Below are 25,080 nucleotides of genomic sequence, written 5' to 3'. Positions count from 1 at the left end.
ATTCACTTTTAGTCTTTGGAATTTCTTTGTCAAACTTCCATCATTTTGCTATGACAGAATAATAAATCTTAAACAATATACCAAATATATTAAGTAAATTTCATGCGCTATGATATACTAGTGAGTGCCTTAAGGGCATACCATACAGTTTCATCCCATATTGAAATTTGATGAAAATTTGCATATATATATATATATATATATATATAATGTCTAAAAATAGCAACAATCAACATTCAATCTAATTAAGCGTGGATCAGTTTGTGAAAATAAACTGATACAGTTACTGAATTAAAATTATATAAATGTCTAAGAATATATATTCTTAGACATTTATATATATATATATATATATATTTTGCATATATAGGCTATTTTGTACCTGGTTAAATCAGATATGTAATAAAAATATACCTTCATATGCTACTTTTTTTAGTAAAATGAGGTCGAAATTTTAGATATTTGCTCATATTTCGGATTTGTGGACATATTTTCCTTCCGACAGAAATGCACAACTGTTTTGTTTTAAAAGAGACACCAAGCTGCTTTTTGTTAAATAATTTATAATTTCTCTTCTATATAAGTATCCTATAAATTTATGAAATTTTTTGTTCATAATTAATTAAAATTTATCAAATGTTCATGAACGTAGAAAAAACGTCATTTTTATATATTTATCAAATTTTAAAAAAATTGCATTATTGACTTTTTCATGAAAATTGGTACAAATAATCTTCATACGTAATCACACCAAATGTCATTTTAAAAAAAGAGGTGTCCATGAACTTGTTTAAAAGTTCCCCTGTGAGATGATAATGAATAATTCATGAATATGCATGAACATTTCATGAACTGTTCATGAACAGATTTCATGAACAGTTCATCATATCTTCATGAACATTTGATGAGCAATTCATGAACTGAAAATCGACAGTAATGTTCATGAACTTTAATGTTCATGAACAATTCATGAACAAGAAAGGGTTCATGATCATTGTTGAATTTAAATGTTCATGAACCTTTCTTGTTCATGAACCTTTCTTGTTCATGAATTGTTCATGAACATTAAAGTTCATGAACATTACTGTCGATTTTCAGTTCATGAATTGCTCATCAAATGTTCATGAAGATATGATGAACTGTTCATGAAATCTGTTCATGAACAGTTCATGAAATGTTCATGCATATTCATGAATTATTCATTATCATCTCACAGGGGTAATTTACTGTCAAGGAGAGGATTCTGGGGGGGATTGGAACCCACCCTTTTTTAGCAAGATCAATGCATATGAAAGGGTTTATAGTACATAGTTTGAACCCCACACCTTTTTTAAAATGGCTGGATCTGCACCTGTACCCACCCAATATTAAAACTAAAGTAACTATGCGTCAGATATAATAATATAAAAGGATACATGTAAAGTTTCTGCTTCTTTCTGTAATATTTTGTTGTCTCTGTTCTTCCAAGTAGAATCGCTGAATAAATGTAACTAAAATCTCCACGGAATCTGTTTTACTATCAAAACTGGCAGCTCCATTTTGATATTTAATCATTCAATCCCCTAAAAGTATAAAAAAAATCCACAAAGAATCAATTGTTCTAGATGTTTTAAAGCAATAAAATTCAATTGAAATGTTGTTGCCTGTTTACACACTTACATCTGAAGCTGTTAATGAATCAAATTCATTTCAAAACCCTCCCCCTTTTTATCCCCTGAAGATTATAAAAACTGGCTACTTATTATTTTCACAAAAGAACAATTCAAACAATTCAAAAACTATAAATTTTAGGTAACTACCAATAATCATATGTGGAAACAATTATTCATTTTGTTTATATAATTAAAAATAAATTTTCAAATATGCTTTCAGACTTTCTGATGTTGCTTTGCTCAAAGAAACCATAAAAAAATTATATTTCCTCAACAAATTATATTTTATAATAATATACACATGTCTGTCATGTTAAATTAAATTTGTAATGCACTTATCTGAAATCTTTCTGACTGGAAATGTCTTTTCCGTGTTTCCATCAGCGTAATCTCCATTTTGGTGACGTATTACCCAAGAGTGCACTTATGCTGACGTTGAGACTGTGACAATCTCGCCCCAGATAATATCGGCCAGAAGTTGATCTGTGCCGTAACGGAAGTATGAAAATAAATCAAGGGTGTCGCAAACAAATATTTATTAATATGCAGTTTTATTAAGTATAATAAAAAAAAAATCTTTAGTTTAAACGGCACATGGTGCATGTGAATAAACAAGTGGACTCACTTGGAAGGTATTTTTAGGGTCGAACTGTTCAGTACGATTAAAACCACGAGGTCAAGGTTTGTTTACATTGTACATACGTTGAGAAACGTCTGTCGTTGGGCCTATCTATCATTGATCTGATATTTTTCTAAGTTATTTATATGACGGACGACAATTAATAGAAAGGCACATATGTGAACTTGGAGAAAATCAGAATTTACATCTTTAGCAGTTTAGGGAAAGGAAGAGTAAAAAAAAACCTTCTTGCAGCAAACCAGTAACAGCAGTGACAGTCCCACACGCAGTGTTACCAGTTACTAAATCATCTATTATTCATAACACATGCATATGACAGATGAACATTTCAAGAATTTCAATGATCAGCTCGTGATTCATCAAAACTTCATGAACATTCATAAAATACTTTAAATGAACATTTCATGAATTTTTATGAGCAGCTACTGATTCATCAAAACTTCATGAACATTCATAAAATACTTTTAATGAACATTTCATGAATTTTTATGAGCAGCTAGTGATTCATCAAAACTTCATGAACATTCATAAAATACTTTTAATGAACATTTCATGAATTTTTATGAACATCTAGTGATTCATCAAAACTTCATGAACATTCATAAAATACTTTTAATGAACAGTTCATGAATTAAATTCATGAACCTTCATTTATGAATTATTTATGAATTTTCATGTACCATTCATGAACATTCACGAACCATTCATGATAGTTCATGAAGTCATGAATTTCTTCTCGCCGGGGTAACATCAGTTTGAATGATAAAAATCATTCGAAAAATGCACCTTTTCAGATTTGTCACAGTTTGACGTTGTGAAAATACAATTTTACTTTAGTAATGTCATTACCTCCCCTGTAACTGTATCATATGCCCTTAAAATCCAAATTTCAACTTGGTCGCCTTTAAAAAACTGAAGATTGCAGTCAGTAAATATTTAGTCTAGAAAGACAATGAAACAGAACAACATGTAAAACTCTTGTCAGGAACATATAGTAAGTGGTTGTATCATCAATATTACTGGGGATTCCTTTTTATTCATATATTTTGTGGTTGTAGGTGTATAACACATTTAAATATTCAACAAAATGTAAATTTCTTCAGACTTGTATGCAGACTGGATGTTTTTTGTCATTTATTTGCACTTCAAACTGTTCTATTATCTTACTTTTGTACAGGAACTGTACTAGATCTGGAAGAATCAGGCAGCTCCTCATCTGTTTTGAATATCCTAACAATTGTCCAACCACAGGGGTGGTACTTCGTGTTGCCGTTCTGGTCCATCGTTATTGAGATGACCTCTACAATCGCCATGACACCTATACTGTTGATGGATGTGTGGAAGTAAACATTCTGTTGATATAAAACAAGAGTGCACACACTGAAATGTCTCGCCTTCTATACTAATCATTGATATTATGTTGATAGTCCTAAGTATAAAGCTTTATTACAACTGTCTCATAAACTTAACATTAACCAAGATAACTAAACAAAGACCAATGAACCATGAAAATGAGGTCAAGGTCAGATGAACCATGCCAGGCTGCGACATGTACAGCTAACAATGCTTCTATACAACATATATAGTTGACCTATTACTTAAAGTTTAAGAAAAATAGACCAAAACACAAAAACTTAACACTGTCCAATGAACCATGAAAATGAGGTCATGGTCAAAAGAAACCTGTGCTACTGACATAAAGATCATAAAATATTTCCATACACAAAATATAGTTGACCTATGGCATATAGTATTAGATAAAAAGACCAAAACTCAAAAACTGAACTTTGACCACTGAACATGAAAATGAGGTCAAGGTCACATGACATCTGCCCGCTAGACATGTACACCTTACAATCATTTCATACAACAAATATAGTAGACCTATTGCATATAGTATGAAAAAAACAGACCAAAACACAGAAATTTAACTATAACCACTGAACCATGAAAATGAGGTCAAGGTCACATGACATCTGCCCGCTAGACATGTACACCTTACAATCATTCCATACAACAAATATAGTAGACCTATTGCATATAGTATGAAAAAAACAGACCAAAACACAGAAATTTAACTATAACCACTGAACCATGAAAATGAGGTCAAGGTCACATGACATCTGCCCGCTAGACATGTACACCTTACAATCATTCCATACAACAAATATAGTAGACCTATTGCATATAGTATGAAAAAAACAGACCAAAACACAGAAATTTAACTATAACCACTGAACCATGAAAATGAGGTTAAGGTCACATGACATCTGCCCGCTAGACATGTACACCTTACAATCATTCCATACAACAAATATAGTAGACCCTTTGCATATAGTATGAGAAAAACAGACCAAAACACAAAAATTTAACTATAACCACTGAACCATGAAAATGAGGTCAAGGTCAGATGACACCTGCCAGTTGGACATGTACACCTTACAGTCCTTCCACACACCGAATATACTAGCCCTATTGCTTATAGTATCTGAGATATGGACTTGACCACCAAAACTTAACCTTGTTCACTGATCCATGAAATGAGGTCGAGGTCAAGTGAAAACTGTCTGACAGACATGAGGACCTTGCAAGGTATGCACATATCAAATATAGTTATCCTATTACTTATAATAAGAGAGAATTCAACATTACAAAAAATTTGAACTTTTTTTTCAAGTGGTCACTGAACCATGAAAATGAGGTCAAGGACATTGGACATGTGACTGACGGAAACTTCGTAACATGAGGCATCTATATACAAAGTATGAAGCATCTAGGTCTTCCACCTTCTAAAATATAAAGCTTTTAAGAAGTTAGCTAACACCGCCGCCGCCGCCGCCGCCGCCGCCGCCGCCGGATCACTATCCCTATGTCGAGCTTTCTGCAACAAAAGTTGCAGGCTCGACAAAAAATCATTTCAATACTTATTCTCAAACAGATTGATTGCTCGATTACAGCATCAGCACAAAAAGGCTATATCACGGTGAACACATCTAAGATTCCAATTCTGTCAAATTGTCAATTTTATGTATCCTGATATGTTCACAATGTGTCACCAAGATCTATGTACTACATTATGGAATGATTTGGTATTGTTTCATGTTTATACTTTTTTTGACAGCATATATATACTATTAAAGTCCATAAACACAATATATATAACACACAAATTGCATTAAAATAAAAAAATAAAAAACATATTGCAACTTTTCAACTCAGTGGACTAAAATTTCAGTGGGTCAAAAAGTTTACCTGATGTTATTAAGTCCCTTTGATATTGGTTTATTGAAGTAACAAGAAAAAGCTGAACATCAAACCTACAATTCCTTCCTGATCTGTGGTGAGTGGACTCAGTCAAAACACATCAAACCTACAGTTTACTTTTAACCTTGTATCATCAACTGGTACTAATATATACCTGATTGTACTTTAACCTGGGTTTATTTTCACCTCCACTTTGAGCCGTGGTGAGTGGGCCCAGCCACTGTCGTCCCAGGAAGTTCTTGTAGGTGGCATCATACAGGCTAACTCTTATTTGATTTTCTGGCTGTTTACCAACATCAAGCTGTAAGATATAAATACAGGTGTCAATCATTGCTGACTTAAAACTTGTTTTATATTCATTACATTAAATGTAATTTTTTTAAATAGTATTCTGAAAGTTAAACAAAAACATCAGATGGTGATGTGTGTATACTGGAAGGGGGTGGTATAGTATGCACACCAAATCCATGACATTTTAATCAGTTTCAGGCAGAGGCAGAAGAAGATCTTTCCTGTTGTATTCAATCTTATTCAAATTAAATCTGAAAGAGTGTGGAGAGTTAATTCTAATTAGATTGCCTTCAATTTCTTTTTTGTTCACCTAACCTATTATATACAGCACTTGTTAACTTGTTAAAGCATAACCCAAGATGTACATCATTGTACATCATGGTCATTTAAAATAACAAGAATATGTCCCTAGTACACGGATGGCCCATCCTCATTATCATTTTCTATGTTCAGTGGACCGTGAAAATAGGATAAAACTCTAATTCATCTATTGTTGCAAATATTTGATAATATCTCATAGTCAGGTATTGCAACCAAGAGTGTTTGCAGAAATACTCTTTAATTTATGATATCTGATGCAACAAATATTCAATGTCATCTAATAATCAAGATAGTTTAACAGAAACGCTCCCTTGTTGCTATATAACATAGATAACTTTGACCAATATATAGCTAACTTTATAAGATTAAATCAGATCATGAGCTATCCCTGTAGTAGACCACCTAAATGGAGATCACAAACCAGACTTAAATATGTCAAAATCATATTAATAAAGAAAAAGTTATCATGCATATTCTAAGTCACATTTTCTGTTATAACTGTGATAAATTAACAGATTAGGGTTTAGTTTACTGGCAAAACTGATCAATCAAGACATTACTGTCAAAAAGTATAAAATTAAACCTTCACATGTATTTTTTTATGGATGACTATATTTCACATGAAATTCAGAATGACATGTCTATTATAAAACTTTACAACAAGCATGATAAAAGAAAGATATAGGTATATAAATTCAAATGTTACGGAGACAACAGACTCATGGATTTTTGTGAAATACCTTATGCTTAAATATGAGACATCAGCATTTAATTTAAGCCTTTATGAATAAATTTTGAGATAACTAAGAGGGAAATGTGAAAGAAACTTTTGAGTAAATGTGAGAACATCCTTATGGGTAAATTTGTGACAACAGCATTATGGGTAAATTTTGAGATAACAAACTTATTGGTAAATGCTAAAGACAACCTTATAAGTAAATGTGAGGACAGCATCCTTATGGACATGATGGATAGAGAGAAAAGTAACACAAGGTCATAAAAAGGAAGGTTTGTTTGCCCTAACCCTACCTACCCAGAAAATAGTTGCCTACTCAAAATCTTATTGCCTTGATTACAAAAAGTTTTTTTTTCAATTTGATCTGCATGATAAAAAAAACCATCTGACACTTCCATTTCTCTTTTACAAAATAAAAATAATAAATTGCCTATCCTACCTACCTACCCTCTGTCTATCCCTTTGGGGAGGGTTTAGGCAAACCAAAATATTTTTAAGTGTGGCCTAAAGGGTAAATGCTAGACAACTATATGTTAATGTGAGACAACAACTGTACATGTATGTATAAATTTGATACGTTACAACCTTTTATTTGTAGATAAACTCATTTAAAATTTGTGACAAAAACCCAATGGGTAAATGTGAAACAATAAACTAATGGGTAAAGGTTAGACAATATCCTTATGGGTAAAGGTTAGACAATATCCTTATTGGTAAAGGTTAGACAATATCCTAATGGGTAAAGGTTAGACAATATCCTTATGGGTAAATGTTAGACAATATCCTTATGGGTAAAGGTTAGACAATATCCTAATGGGTAAAGGTTAGACCATATCCTTATGGGTAAAGGTTAGACAATATCCTAATGGGTAAAGGTTAGACAATATCCTTATGGGTAAAGGTTAGACAATATCCTTATGGGTAAATGTTAGACAATATCCTTATGGGTAAAGGTTAGACAATATCCTAATGGGTAAAGGTTAGACCATATCCTTATGGGTAAAGGTTAGACAATATCCTAATGGGTAAAGGTTAGACAATATCCTTATGGGTAAAGGTTAGACAATATCCTTATGGGTAAAGGGAAGACAATATCCTTATGGGTAAAGGTTAGACAATATCCTTATGGGTAAAGGTTAGACAATATCCTAATGGGTAAAGGTTAGACAATATCCTTATGGGTAAAGGTTAGACAATATCCTTATGGGTAAAGGTTAGACAATATCCTAATGGGTAAAGGTTAGACAATATCCTTATGGGTAAAGGTTAGACAATATCCTAATGGGTAAAGGTTAGACAATATCCTAATGGGTAAAGGTTAGACAATATCCTAATGGGTAAAGGTTAGACAATATCTTTATGGGTAAAGGTTAGACAATATCCTAATGGGTAAAGGTTAGACAATATCCTAATGGGTAAAGGTTAGACAATATCCTTATGGGTAAAGGTTAGACAATATCCTTATGGGTAAAGGTTAGACAATATCCTAATGGGTAAAGGTTAGACAATATCCTAATGGGTAAAGGTTAGACAATATCCTTATGGGTAAAGGTTAGACAATATCCTTATGGGTAAAGGTTAGACAATATCCTAATGGGTAAAGGTTAGACAATATCCTAATGGGTAAAGGTTAGACAATATCCTAATGGGTAAAGGTTAGACAATATCTTTATGGGTAAAGGTTAGACAATATCCTTATGGGTAAAGGTTAGACAAGTTAGACAATATCCTAATGGGTAAAGGTTAGACAATATCCTTATGGGTAAAGGTTAGACAATATCCTTATGGGTAAAGGTTAGACAATATCCTTATGGGTAAAGGTTAGACAATATCCTTATGGGTAAAGGTTAGACAATATCCTTATGGGTAAAGGTTAGACAATATCCTTATGGGTAAAGGTTAGACAATATCCTTATGGGTAAAGGTTAGACAATATCCTTATGGGTAAAGGTTAGACAATATCCTTATGGGTAAAGGGAAGACAATATCCTAATGGGTAAAGGTTAGACAATATCCTTATGGGTAAAGGGAAGACAATATCCTTATGGGTAAAGGTTAGACAATATCCTTATGGGTAAAGGTTAGACAATATCCTAATGGGTAAAGGTTAGACAATATCCTTATGGGTAAAGGTTAGACAATATCCTTATGGGTAAAGGTTAGACAATATCCTTATGGGTAAAGGTTAGACAATATCCTTATGGGTAAAGGGAAGACAATATCCTTATGGGTAAAGGGAAGACAATATCCTTATGGGTAAAGGGAAGACAATATCCTTATGGGTAAAGGTTAGACAATATCCTTATGGGTAAAGGTTAGACAATATCCTAATGGGTAAAGGTTAGACAATATCCTTATGGGTAAAGGTTAGACAATATCCTTATGGGTAAAGGTTAGACAATATCCTTATGGGTAAAGGTTAGACAATATCCTTATGGGTAAAGGTTAGACAATATCCTTATGGGTAAAGGTTAGACAATATCCTAATGGGTAAAGGTTAGACAATATCCTAATGGGTAAAGGTTAGACAATATCTTTATGGGTAAAGGTTAGACAATATCCTTATGGGTAAAGGTTAGACAATATCCTAATGGGTAAAGGTTAGACAATATCCTAATGGGTAAAGGTTAGACAATATCCTAATGGGTAAAGGTTAGACAATATCCTTATGGGTAAAGGTTAGACAATATCCTAATGGGTAAAGGTTAGACAATATCCTAATGGGTAAAGGTTAGACAATATCCTTATGGGTAAAGGTTAGACAATATCCTTATGGGTAAAGGTTAGACAATATCCTAATGGGTAAAGGTTAGACAATATCCTAATGGGTAAAGGTTAGACAATATCCTAATGGGTAAAGGTTAGACAATATCTTTATGGGTAAAGGTTAGACAATATCCTTATGGGTAAAGGTTAGACAATATCCTAATGGGTAAAGGTTAGACAATATCCTTATGGGTAAAGGTTAGACAATATCCTTATGGGTAAAGGTTAGACAATATCCTTATGGGTAAAGGTTAGACAATATCCTAATGGGTAAAGGTTAGACAATATCCTAATGGGTAAAGGTTAGACAATATCCTAATGGGTAAAGGTTAGACAATATCCTAATGGGTAAAGGTTAGACAATATCCTAATGGGTAAAGGTTAGACAATATCCTTATGGGTAAAGGTTAGACAATATCCTTATGGGTAAAGGTTAGACAATATCCTTATGGGTAAAGGTTAGACAATATCCTAATGGGTAAAGGTTAGACAATATCCTAATGGGTAAAGGTTAGACAATATCCTTATGGGTAAATGTATGACAATATCCTTATGGGTAAAGGTTAGACAATATCCTAATGGGTAAAGGTTAGACAATATCCTTATGGGTAAAGGTTAGACAATATCCTTATGGGTAAAGGTTAGACAATATCCTTATGGGTAAAGGTTAGACAATATCCTAATGGGTAAATGTTAGACAATATCCTAATGGGTAAAGGTTAGACACTATCCTTATGGGTAAAGGTTAGACACTATCCTTATGGGTAAAGGTTAGACACTATCCTTATGGGTAAAGGTTAGACACTATCCTTATGGGTAAAGGTTAGACACTATCCTTATGGGTAAAGGTTAGACAATATCCTTATGGGTAAAGGTTAGACAATATCCTTATGGGTAAAGGTTAGACAATATCCTTATGGGTAAAGGGAAGACAATATCCTTATGGGTAAAGGGAAGACAATATCCTTATGGGTAAAGGGAAGACAATATCCTTATGGGTAAAGGTTAGACAATATCCTTATGGGTAAAGGTTAGACAATATCCTTATGGGTAAAGGTTAGACAATATCCTTATGGGTAAAGGTTAGACAATATCCTAATGGGTAAAGGTTAGACAATATCCTTATGGGTAAAGGTTAGACAATATCCTAATGGGTAAAGGTTAGACAATATCCTAATGGGTAAAGGTTAGACAATATCCTAATGGGTAAAGGTTAGACAATATCCTAATGGGTAAAGGTTAGACAATATCCTTATGGGTAAAGGTTAGACAATATCCTAATGGGTAAAGGTTAGACAATATCCTAATGGGTAAAGGTTAGACAATATCCTTATGGGTAAAGGTTAGACAATATCCTTATGGGTAAAGGTTAGACAATATCCTAATGGGTAAAGGTTAGACAATATCCTAATGGGTAAAGGTTAGACAATATCCTTATGGGTAAAGGTTAGACAATATCCTTATGGGTAAAGGTTAGACAATATCCTAATGGGTAAAGGTTAGACAATATCCTAATGGGTAAAGGTTAGACAATATCCTAATGGGTAAAGGTTAGACAATATCCTTATGGGTAAAGGTTAGACAATATCCTAATGGGTAAAGGTTAGACAATATCCTAATGGGTAAAGGTTAGACAATATCCTTATGGGTAAAGGTTAGACAATATCCTTATGGGTAAAGGTTAGACAATATCCTAATGGGTAAAGGTTAGACAATATCCTAATGGGTAAAGGTTAGACAATATCCTAATGGGTAAAGGTTAGACAATATCCTTATGGGTAAAGGTTAGACAATATCCTTATGGGTAAAGGTTAGACAATATCCTTATGGGTAAAGGTTAGACAATATCCTAATGGGTAAAGGTTAGACAATATCCTTATGGGTAAAGGTTAGACAATATCCTTATGGGTAAAGGTTAGACAATATCCTAATGGGTAAAGGTTAGACAATATCCTAATGGGTAAAGGTTAGACAATATCCTTATGGGTAAAGGTTAGACAATATCCTTATGGGTAAAGGTTAGACAATATCCTTATGGGTAAAGGTTAGACAATATCCTAATGGGTAAAGGTTAGACAATATCCTTATGGGTAAAGGTTAGACAATATCCTTATGGGTAAAGGTTAGACAATATCCTTATGGGTAAAGGTTAGACAATATCCTTATGGGTAAAGGTTAGACAATATCCTAATGGGTAAAGGTTAGACAATATCCTAATGGGTAAAGGTTAGACAATATCCTAATGGGTAAAGGTTAGACAATATCCTTATGGGTAAAGGTTAGACAATATCCTTATGGGTAAAGGTTAGACAATATCCTTATGGGTAAAGGTTAGACAATATCCTTATGGGTAAAGGTTAGACAATATCCTAATGGGTAAAGGTTAGACAATATCCTTATGGGTAAATGTATGACAATATCCTTATGGGTAAAGGTTAGACAATATCCTTATGGGTAAAGGTTAGACAATATCCTAATGGGTAAAGGTTAGACAATATCCTTATGGGTAAAGGTTAGACAATATCCTTATGGGTAAAGGTTAGACAATATCCTTATGGGTAAAGGTTAGACAATATCCTAATGGGTAAATGTTAGACAATATCCTAATGGGTAAAGGTTAGACACTATCCTTATGGGTAAAGGTTAGACACTATCCTTATGGGTAAAGGTTAGACACTATCCTTATGGGTAAAGGTTAGACCATATCCTTAGGGGTAAAGGTTAGACAATATCCTTATGGGTAAAGGTTAGACAATATCCTTATGGGTAAAGGTTAGACAATATCCTTATGGGTAAAGGTTAGACAATATCCTAATGGGTAAAGGTTAGACAATATCCTTATGGGTAAAGGTTAGACAATATCCTAATGGGTAAAGGTTAGACAATATCCTAATGGGTAAAGGTTAGACAATATCCTTATGGGTAAAGGTTAGACAATATCCTTATGGGTAAAGGTTAGACAATATCCTAATGGGTAAAGGTTAGACAATATCCTAATGGGTAAAGGTTAGACAATATCCTTATGGGTAAAGGTTAGACAATATCCTAATGGGTAAATGTTAGACAATATCCTAATGGGTAAAGGTTAGACACTATCCTTATGGGTAAAGGTTAGACACTATCCTTATGGGTAAAGGTTAGACACTATCCTTATGGGTAAAGGTTAGACCATATCCTTATGGGTAAAGGTTAGACAATATCCTAATGGGTAAAGGTTAGACAATATCCTAATGGGTAAAGGTTAGACAATATCCTAATGGGTAAAGGTTAGACAATATCCTTATGGGTAAAGGTTAGACAATATCCTTATGGGTAAAGGTTAGACAATATCCTTATGGGTAAAGGTTAGACAATATCCTTATGGGTAAAGGTTAGACAATATCCTAATGGGTAAAGGTTAGACAATATCCTAATGGGTAAAGGTTAGACAATATCCTAATGGGTAAAGGTTAGACAATATCCTAATGGGTAAAGGTTAGACAATATCCTTATGGGTAAAGGTTAGACAATATCCTTATGGGTAAAGGTTAGACAATATCCTAATGGGTAAAGGTTAGACAATATCCTTATGGGTAAAGGTTAGACAATATCCTTATGGGTAAAGGTTAGACAATATCCTTATGGGTAAATGTATGACAAAACACTAATGAATAAATAGAGGACTAGTTTATGAGTAACTTATGGATATAACAGGACAATAATTAATTATTTATATCCCTGCAAAAAGAAGCAAAAACTTCAGTGAAAACATTAGTAAACTCTGAATAGGATAATGTGTCTACATGGAACTTGTGTGACATAAATTCATTAGTTTATAACTGGAAATTTTTCCATTATCATTATCTCCATTTTCTCTACTTGTTCATTGCAAATATATAAATTATAATTGAGAAGCAACAACCATAAAGGATCTAAACAAAACATTAAATGCTATATTGTTGTATGGTCAACTTTGTCTGGGAGAGTTGTAACTTTAATCTAAGTACAATAACAAGGCTCATAACTTAAAATTACATAATCATATTTGTATACTTATATCAATATATATATAAAATTATCATAACATATATATGTTAACACACATGTACATAAAAATTCAGTGTGATAGCTGACCTAACCATTATAAACAGCTTTTATAACACACACAATTTAAAAGAAAAAGTCAATGAATAAATATCAAAAAGAAAATGTGGTATGATTGTGTGCGCCAATGAGACAACTCTCCATAAGAGACCAAAATGACTCAGAAATTAACAACTAAGCCTATACGGCATAGTCAGCTATAAAAGGCCCCGAAATGACAATGTAAAACAATTCAAACGAGAAAACAAACGGACTAATTTAGTTTCTATCTTATAAATAATAAACACCCTTGCAAAAGTTTGTAAATTTAGCTTACCTTAACTTGAAAAGGGTGAGTTAACCCCTGTATTTGCTTCAATGATATAACAATTGGTACATTATCACTGTCTGCATGTTTATCTACAGTGGGGTCATGTTGTTTCCACAGAAGGTTATGTCGCTGTGGTAAACTTCTATGTAAAGTCAAGTATTTCATATTCCAGTGAATTAAATGGAATTAATATCAGTCTCCAGAATCAGTAATCCAATGGACATGTAAGTCCTTTAATATCTTGCCTATATCTGGGACTTATAATATTGGTCCCAGTCTATAGCTAAATGTTAACAAATTTGCAAACATCTACTTAAAACACTCATATCTCGTAACAGTTGAAAATATGTAAATTCCTATGCAATGTTAAATCAAAATCCTCTAATGTATTTTCCTGCACAAACAGACACATTATCAGCCAGTTAGAATATCATTCATGTCTACTGAATTTCCTTACATCTTATACCTTTGTAATATCATATTTATCAAGCTTATAAGATATATACTGTAAAATCTGTCAGGTTACAGAAATCAATAATTCAGAAAGTCACTTTCACTTGAAGTACAATTTTCAATAACTAAACATCCGATATAACCACAAACTTGTATCACATTAGGTATCCAATAAAATCTCTTAGTTATTAAAAATTTTAAACTTCTTGTCCTTTCACCTCATAAATTTTATGATAACATGTACTTTTAGACTATTACAACATGAACGTTTACTTTCCTAGTGAATGGCCATATATTACAGCTCTGGATAATATCCAAAACCAAAGATGTCAGGTTTATTACATTTCATTTTTTACTTCAAGTGAATGTATTCCATCAATATAGTCTGAATAATTCAGTGCATGTATCCTTATAATATTTTTTTTTATCTAGTATTTGAAGTTTTCAAATTACAGCATTATTTTTTTTTCTTTCAATAATTGATTTTCTTTGTTTTTTTTCAAACTTCAACAGTATCAGATGTTTCCACACAAAATCATTACAATAGAACAATTAGTTTTGTAATGATAGTATATAGTCACTTCGGAATTAAATTTCAAAAGGTAAATATAGCGTTTTTACAAGTTTTTATATCTATTCATTCACCGGCAAAATCTTTTAACCAATTGATATTGATGGTGAAAAGTAAAAAAATATATTCGCAGGTAAACTTTCTTATTTATATCATTTAAAACATATTAATTATTTATAGTTGATCAATTAACCATAACTATTCAGATCAAAATATTTTTAAATTCAAATTGACATTTAAAAAAAAATTTAATGCTGTTTCAATATTGTAAATATGTACTTCAATGAAAAACATTAACAACTTCAAATGCAATTATCTATAAATTCACAAAAAATGACACAAATTATTCCTCTTGATATATATGCTCCTCAAATTATTAAAGTTACTCTCTTAAAAAAAAATGAAATTTGATCACATTAAAATGATGAAAATTTATCACAATAAGCTCAATCCCACATGTAAACTATATGTACTGCTAAATCACAATTTAACAATCAATAACAGGTGATAGATCTATAAATAGTATAAACTTTCAGTAATGACAAAGTCGAAGACAAATCATCTCATTGTTACAGCGCATCAACATTATCTAACTATCGATTTTCATTTCATAGACACAGAGGTGTTAATGATCCCTGTTGATTAAAAAAATGACTGCAAATTTTCAATCCAGATCACAGATCACATGTAGTAAAGTACAAATAAATCAAGTATAACAAGTAATCTTATTTTCCAGTTCTTAGCACATGTAAATGTATGATTGCATAAATTGTATACCGGGTACTTTATAATTACATGCAAATTGTAGATGATTCAAAACCTACTATTTTTTTTTTAATTACGATAAATTGATGGTATTTATTAACCTCTACTTTATATGTTAACTTAGATCATAGCATTCAAGTAAAATGACATGACTTTAAAGTTCTATTTATAGATTTTTAAACGATCCAAGTCTCCCGATAATACCATGGTAAACAGTCAATATTTATCTGCTGATCATTTAGTCAGGAAAATTTAGAGTCCCTCCTGTTTTTAACCGTTATCAATCTGTAAGCTATTTTTAAAACTCATCATAAAATTAGAATGAAATTTTGAAAGAGGCCTTTAAATTATACCACAAAAAAATATTTATTAATGACAAGAATGCATGATAAGACTATTTTTTGGTCCAATGAGTTTGTAAATCAAAAAATATAATTAATCAATCTATGGAACAACATGCTTCAAATGGTCTGTTGATTAACAGTATCTATACTTAGAATTTTGTACATGTAAGTACATTTATCTATATTTGTGTGAGAAAAAGTTAGAGTAGGTACATGTAGATAGGGATTGATCTCTTTTTATTTTATGTTGTTTTTTTTCACATTGAGTCTTTGGGGGGAAAAAATAATCTGTTATTAACAGTGCTTAATGCATTTTGTAATGGAAAATGACCAAAAAATTATTAGAGTAAGACAGCTAATCATCTCAAGACAATACAACATTTCTTTATACATAATTTTAAAGCAGTGTAAGGGAGATAATTGTCAATATTGTTTGAATAGTCCATTTGCCAATTACTGATTTGATTCTGTTATTACCCACTTTTTAAACAAATTACTTCCCTTTGTCAATAGAAGACTGGTTCTATACCGGACAAAATTGGCTTTTAATTTTTAAACCATGATGAATTTAAAGTGATGTATCAGCGGTTTAACTAATTTTTCATCGAAAATAATTTCTGATGTCAAAAGTATTTAGCCTAACAACAAATTAATGATAAATCTATAGCTAATTAAAAGATTTTAAAACCATAAAGATTTCTCACATTATGCACAGGTTAATTTGTCAACGTATATTTGTTCCGCTTAACAGAAGTTCCAATGGAAACTTTATTATAAACATTGTCATAACATCTCTTCCTGTTGGAACAAATATTCTATACTATTTATTACCTTAGGAACATTTACTGTTATATTTATTCCAGTGGAAATAATGTTCCAGAATATTGTTTCCTTTTGGAACTTATATTATGAAGGAACTTCTATTCCATGACAAATTTGCTCTCTGTGTTACAATTGTAGCTCTCCATTGTAAATAAAAGTTTAATGTCTCTCATAAGGGAGAAAGTTGAAAAAGGGATCTCTAATTACAGGGTCAATTACAGGAAGTGGCAAATTGACCTCCTGTACATTCATGACATTGCTTTAAAATTATGTTTTGTACGTAAGTAATTGTCCATTAACCAGGCCACCCTTGTTTCCCCCCCTTTTTTCCCCTTTATTCCTAAATGATTTGAGCCATAACCCTGCAAAGCTGATTCTTACCATACCTTTGTGGTATGGAAACTTGTGGTATAATTTCATAGAGATCCATACACCATTCCACAAGTTATTGTCTGGAAAGTAGAAAAATGCTTATTTGGGCCCCTTTTTTACCCCCAATTACTAAACTGTTGGGACCACAACCACCAAATCATTCCCAACCTTTCTTTTGTGGTTATAAACATTGTGTTTAAATTTCATAGATTTCTATTTACTTATACTATAAAAGTAAAATCTCAATCAAAGAGCAAATTGCTCTGAGGGATATGATTGCCATTGTTTTCATTGACACATGTATACATGTGGCTGGATAAAATTATTTTCAAAACTAATTCAACTGCACATGCAAAATGTAATTTACGTAATCTGAATAGTTACAAAATAGCCAATCCAGGATACAAGTGTATGAACAATTTACGTATTGTGTTTTATTTTTGTACTATCAATTCCAAGTTTACTTTCCACAGCAGTCACTGAGACTCAGAGTGAGAGAAGGTATTTTACTTCGTATCTTATCACCTATTTTCCTACATTAATTCTAGGAGGAACCCCATTCCTAACTCTTTAAATATTTAATTTCCTTTGGGTCAGTGGTCATAACTCCTTTCCATACACACTCCTCGGTTTAAATTGCGATCGTTTTTAATATAATACAATGTTTATGGACAGAACAAGTTATTTTTTTCGACGTGTTGTATCATATTTTGATTTAGAATTGGTGGAATTTACTTCTGGAATGGAGACAATTCGAAACGATAATATTGAAGACTCCATTTCGCCTGAAGGGGTGTTGTAGTTACACCTTTACGATGTCACGTGGACTACATTTATTTTAATTTAAATTATGCATATGATTTAAAATTATGCAACAACAACAACCGTCAATAGCAGACATACATAGAAAGGATCTCATGAGTTTTAAATTAATCAATTGAGTGGGGATTCAATCTAATACCCCTTGAAGTCAAGAAAACTATACGCATGCGCATAATTACCTAAACAAACCCTAGAGCAAGAACGTATATTAAATGTTAATTAAACGACCTAGATGGTTCTCTATTTCTTTATGGAAGTACAATATCAAATATCAGTTTCATAACGGTGACATATAAGAAAAACTCCACTTCAGGTCTTATATGACAGAAATAGATTTATTGGAATTCAGAGAACTCTCACATTTTTAAACACACATATATATAAGTCAAAGGAAATATCAAACATGAAGATTATACCTAAAAAGAACAGTATAGGAAAGTTGTTTAAGTTCAATCCCTTTGTTTGTTTTTACCTTTTAAAGCAAGACAATCATTAGAATCTGAGATGATCCTAAATGTTTAGAATAAAACGGTTGATATGAGGGCATGGCCCTGAGCCAATGGTATAAGTCTACAGATTGCTTAAAAGCAATCGTATCCCAAAACTAGAGGCTCTAAAGAGCCTGTGTCGCTCACCTTGGTCTATGAATATTAGGTCTATGTGAATATTTAACAAAGGACACAGATGGATTCATGACAAAATTGTGTTTTGGTGATGGTGATGTGTTTGTAGATCTAACTTTACTAAACATTATTGCTGCTTACAATTATCTCAATCTATAATGAACTTGGACCAGTAGTTTCAGTGGAAATTATTAGTGAAAATCTACAAATTTTATAAAAATTGTTAAAAATTTACTATGAGGGGCAACAACTCCTTAGGGGGGCAATTGACCATTTTTGTCATGTTTGACTTATTTTTAGGTCTTACTTGGCTGTACATTATTCCTGTTTACAGTTTATCTCTATCTATAATAATATTCAAGACAATAACAAATAACAGCAAAATTTCCTTAAAATTACCAATTCAGGGGCAGCAACCTAACAACAGGTTATACTATTCATCTGAAAATTCCAGGGCAGATAGATTTTGACCTGATCAACAATTTCACTTCATGTCAGATTTGCTCTAAATACTTTGGTTTTTGAGTTATAAGCCAAAAACTGCATTTTACCCCCATGTTCTATTTTTAGCCATGGCGGCCATATTGGTTGGTTGGCCGAGTTACCAGACACATTTTTAAACAAGATATCCAATGATAATTGTGGCAAAGTTTGGTTTAATTTAATTTGGCCCAGTAGTTTCAGAGGAGAAGATTTTTGTAAAAGATTACTAAGATTTACGAAAAATGGTTAAAAATTGACTATAAAGGGCAATTACTCCTAAAGGGGTCAACTGACCATTTTGGTCTTGTTGACTTATTTGTAAATCTTACTTTGCTGAACATTATTGCTGTTTACAGTTTATCTCTATTTATAATAATATTCAAGATAATAACCAAAAACAGCAAAATTTCCTTAAAATTACCAATTCAGGGGCAGCAACCTAACAACGGGTTGTCTGATTCATCTGAAAATTTCAGGGCAGATAGATCTTGACCTGATAAACATTTTTACCCCAATGTCAGATTTGCTATAAATGCTTTGGTTTTTGAGTTATAAGCCAAAAACTGCATTTTACCCCTATGTTCTATTTTTAGCCATGGCGGCCATCTTGGTTGGTTGGCCAGGTCAGGGACACATTTTTTAAACTAGATACCCGAATGATGATTGTGGCCAAGTTTGGTTAAATTTGGCCTAGTAGTTTCAGAGGAGAAGATTTTTGTAAAAGTTAACGACGACGGACGACGACGAAGTACACCAAGTGATGAGAAAAGCTCACTTGGCCCTTTGGGCCAGGTGAACTAAAAACTGAACCCTGAGGAAAATTCAAAAGGGAAAGTCTGTGATCAAATTGGCAAAATCAAAGGATAAAACACATCAAAGGAATGGACAACAACTGTCATATTCCTGACTTGGTACAGGCATTTTCAAAAGTAGAAAATGGTGGATTAAAAGTTATTGTCCTGAAACCAAATGTATTCAGACGACGACAACGACGATGTATCACCAATATATACCCAGTGTCTCGCCTACTTTTGCTGTTAATCGCAGACTCAACAAAAATGAGGAAAAACATCAATAAAAATTTCCCTCTCAATACTGTCTTTTGATTGAAAGAAGCTTCCAAGTTTGGTAAAAAAATCCAGGATAGTTTATGAATCTAATAAATGTTTTATAAACTTTAACTGCAGACTGTATGTAATGTAACTGGAAGAAAAACTAAGTCCATTTATAAGTAAAATACGGGAAAAGTGATTTTTTTTTTTACAAAATTTACTTCTGAATAATATCTTTTGATCAGAAACAAGCTTTTGTCTAAGTTTGGTAGAATTTTATCCAGGATAGTTTAAGAACATTATAAAAATTTTAAAAACTTAAACCACAGAGTGAATGTTTTGTTTCTGGCAAAAAAACTATGTCCATTTATAAGTAAAATACGGAAAAGTGAAAATTTATTTTTACAAAATTTTCTTCTTGATTCTTTCTTATGATCATAAACAAGCTTCTGTCCAAGTTTGGTACAAATCAAGGATAGTTTATGAAAGTTATTCAAATTTTAAAAACTTTAACCACAGAGTGAATGTAATGTTTCCTCGCAGAAAAACTAAGTCCATTTATAAGTAAAATACGGAAAAGTGGAAATTTATTTTTACAAAATTTTCTTCTTGATACTATCTTATGATCATAAACAAGCTTCTGTCCAAGTTTGGTACGAATCAAGGATAGTTTATAAAAGTTATTAAAATTTTAAAAACTTTAACCACAGAGTGAATGTAATGTTACCTCGCAGAAAAACTAAGTCCATTTATAAGTAAAATACGGAAAAAATGGAATTTTATTTTTACAAAATTTACTTCTGGATACTTTCTTATGATCATAAACAAGTTCTGTCCAAGTTTGGTAGAAATTCAGTATAGTTTAAGAAAGTTATTAAAATTTCAAAAACTTTAACCACAGAGTGAATATTTGTGGACGCCACCGACGACGCCGACGCCGACGGAATGTAGGATTGCTTAGTTTCGCTTTTTCGACTAAAGTCGAAGGCTCGACAAAAAATGACTTGTAAAAGTACATGTATTACCCTTAACTGTCATTTAACTGTAACAAAACAAAGCACTTTCTGTTGCAGAAAGGGACACATTTAAGTACAATTACACATGTAGGTATAACATGTATAATGAGTATAATATCAAACATGCATTTACATGTAAATGTATATCTTTTCAATACTTGTACAGAGTTCTCAATGAGTGGTGGTCCTAGGGATTTAACCACCACATTTTTTTGGGAAGGACTAACACAATTTTGGTAATATTCATTCAGAAATGGTAGTGAGGAAGGACCACCAGGCAAAAAAAGATTTCAAGAAATATGCTTGGATAAATGAGGGTCAAATAAAAAACCGTCATGGTACATTGTATGTCAAAAGTTTTGAATGTTTTAATTTACAGTAAAAAACAATATACACGTAAAATTGTCCATTTGGCTAAGTTCTTACTCAATTGAGCAGAGGGATTCATTGTTACTCATTTATAGGAATCTGCCAAATTTTTTACAAATATACATGTAACTACATTAATAGTTTCTGAAAATTAATGTATTTTTACTTTTGTACTTGCATTGAATCCTTTATTTTAAATTTAAGAACAAGAAAATATCATATATTAAATTACAATATCAGTCTGGATACAAACCAGACCCAACTATCCACTTGCGTGTATAAATAATACTATTAACGTTGCTATACCCATGTACATGTACATGATAAAGGACTTGGTAATATCTGTAATGTTAAATTTTTTGCACAATTCTGATCTTATTGAAAAATGTTTTAAAAAACATTCAAGAATTTTTTATAATGTTAATGTCTCAGGTAAATGCATATCAACTTGAAAGATGAATTAAAGTACAAGTTTAAAAATCATTTATTTAGAACATATAAGTTATTAATAAAAATCAAACTGAGAGCACTAATAGTCATTACTATATTCATTTCTCTTTCAGAACTACATGTACAGATTTTTTCAAAGAAGATTTCAAATGCAAATAAATATTAAACAAAATTGACAAGTCTTCTGTTTTTCTTTTTGAAGAAGGTTGTCACACATTAATCAAGATTTTTTTCAAATTTAGTTTCATCACAGTTTAATTTTACAGTTAATATTTTTGTTAATGTCTGTGTTTTCAAGTTTGCCCTGTGACTTGCCTTAATCAATTTGACCTGAAAGAATTTACTCTCTCCACCTCTGCTGTACTGAGTGGTTGTATTATTGCAACACTGAATAGTCTTGCAACAAGAGGGTACATAGATTATAGGTTTTTATCCTTATAACAAGGTGAATGAAATAGCACTAGCAGACTAGGTAAGGAACGATCTGTAAGTTCTGCTGATGACACATGAGCTATAAAGTCCTGCCAGGGTCCATGTCAAATGTATTCAGGGTCCATGTCAAATGTATTTGCCAGAGCATCTATCTCTGTATAATCATACATTGTTTCAATGTTGTCTGTTCCTGTAAGGTCTAAAAAGGCTAACTGATTGATTGTGTCAGCATCCTTAAATCTAACTGTTATATTTTTCAATTAATCCATTGAGAAAGTGCACTCTCTGACTTTAGTGTCAAAATCTAACTTTACATTGAAAATTGTGAAGGTTTGGTTGTGAATTTAAATGAGAGTGCCAATGAGACAAATTGTGTCTTTATTTCGATCTTGAGAAATAGATTAATTCAACAAACAAGTTTGTTAATTCAACTTTGAAAGTTTGTTATCAATTCAACAAGCATCTCCGTATATTTCATATTGAGCGTATCTTATAATATCAATAAGTTTGTCAAAACGGATGTCAATAAGAAAATTGATACAAAAATCGGACTTTCGAGAGCTCCGTAATCGGCACAATAATAAATTAATTCAACTTTGAAAGTTTATTATCAATTCAACAAGCATCTCCATATATTTCATGTTGAGCGTATGAATCAATATTAAAGTAAGTCAAAACGGATTTCAATTTAAGAAAAATTATATAAAATCGGACTTTCGAGTACTCCGTAATCGGCGGAATTTACAATAGAAGAACAATTCCGATATTTGATAGAAACCTTTCTTCTCTAATTTTTGTGCTATTTTCACATTTCCTGACCGGTGTGAGAAAAATATTTCTCCTCACTAGTGAAAAATCTGTTCTCCGCAAATGATTAGTCGAAATTTGATTATGACGTCTAAATATTTTGTTTTCTTCTGAATTTTCCTATTGTGACCTCATGAAAAAAGGAAACAATGCAGTCTGCAGGGTTAGCCACTAGTCCGATGCCCCAGACTAGTAAAATTTCATTCGGACTAATAACTTTTTGCAAAACTTTGTTTGGACCAATAAGAAAAATGTCAGGATATTGGTCTCCTGGCTAGCAGTTGAAAAAGTTTTTGGTGCAACAACTGTATTACGATATTTCTCCACTCTCGACAGTTAAATTTTAGTTATTTAAAGAGCTCCGCAAGCCTCGCGCTTTAAATAATAAAATTTAACTGTCTCTAGTGGAGAAATATCGTAATACAGTTGTTGCAGTGTATGAATCTATATTTCTTCTCGATTTTTCATAAACGTAAAGAATTAAATTTTTTTTTTACATTTTATGGTCATTATTCTTGAAAAAAGACTGGCAAGTCTTTGATATTTTCTTCTTGTCATTTTCGAGTTGGTCAATTTTTCTTTTTTTTCGTCGGCATTTTGCGTGTAGACGATTTACAATGTACTGTTGGAATGATTCTTTTTTATAAATAACAAATACAATAGAAATGAACATTGTTCACATTTATTTTATCAATTCTATCTTGCATCCTCAGGTGTTAAAAAATCAATTAATTTAACTTGGATGTTTGGTGCTTCAGGGCAAAGAGATTAGACAGGGTCGTAAATTTCACCTGATTAAGTAAATAACTCTAACCAAATGGGTGATTATATACAGGTAACAAGTGTTAACAATTTTAATCTGTTGTCTTAATGAAGTGAGTGTATAAATAACTCAACAAAATGGTGACAATATGTGGAAAAATATCGTTTTTTTATTTTTTTTCAAAAGGGCACAGAGGGGCGCAAAATTTCGGGGGCAGGGTGTGGCGCCCCTCCATTTCATGCTAGCTGGAACACTGAGACTGATAGCCTATTACAACCCGCTTTTATCATTGAAAGCATGACAATCCAGAATTTATGTGTCACTAGTAATACAAATTACTATAATATAATTATTGCTCTTTTGCCACCAAGCTTAACTACTTATAATATAAAGAATGTAAACAAACGAAATACAGACTAAATGTAAGTATGCTAGAGTTATCTCCCTTTGGTCTTGGGTTTAAAATAATTCAGATGCAAATTTTACAGAGACTTTCTGCATATATGAAATTGGAGAGCAGGTATAGTATATACGTTATACAAGTGTTCGTATCAGATTAAGCATCAATTTCAAAATATCAATGTGGACATTTCCCGATATACTTCAATAGTATTTTCTGAAGACGTGCTCGGACGTGAAATATCTGAATAACAACAGTGCGTTTCGGTATACTTACTCGTTGCGAAAGCCCTTCTATAGATTTCAGTCCAATGCAAAATGGTGTAGATATATCATGAGCTGTGTGAACACGATCGAAAGCAGGTGGGAGGTGGACATTTTTCTCAAACAAGTCTTTCCACTGCCTTGCTGCAGAAACAACCGCCATGATGTAAACAAAAATGTCGCTTACTAAAGCCAAAAACTGTTTCCGGA

General features: G+C 32.1%; 1 protein-coding gene across 7 annotated transcripts in view; it reads right to left on the bottom strand.

The window, feature by feature from the left end:
* Positions 1-25,065, bottom strand: part of LOC143056263 (nephrocystin-4-like) — a 56,303-nt gene extending 31,238 nt beyond the window's left edge. For 3 of the 7 annotated variants that reach the window (XM_076229354.1, XM_076229355.1, XM_076229353.1), the window contains exons 1-3: positions 14,070-15,854; positions 5,711-5,857; positions 3,460-3,644 (exon numbers count right to left, since the gene is read on the bottom strand). In XM_076229354.1, the coding sequence (XP_076085469.1) occupies positions 3,460-3,644; positions 5,711-5,857; positions 14,070-14,228 (491 nt within the window). In that variant the 5' untranslated portion in view covers positions 14,229-15,854. Of the gene's footprint in view, positions 1-3,459; positions 3,645-5,710; positions 5,858-14,069; positions 15,856-24,883 lie in introns of those variants that run through there. The other 4 variants (XM_076229351.1, XM_076229357.1, XM_076229352.1 and 1 more) reach the window with 3 other exon arrangements.
* Between the last annotated feature and the right edge of the window lie 15 nt (positions 25,066-25,080).

This window comes from Mytilus galloprovincialis, chromosome 13 (genome assembly GCF_965363235.1).
Source record: "Mytilus galloprovincialis chromosome 13, xbMytGall1.hap1.1, whole genome shotgun sequence".
NCBI lineage: Eukaryota > Metazoa > Mollusca > Bivalvia > Mytilida > Mytilidae > Mytilus > Mytilus galloprovincialis.
Note: the sequence above shows the minus strand (reverse complement) of the source record. Positions and strands in the feature narration are given on the sequence as shown.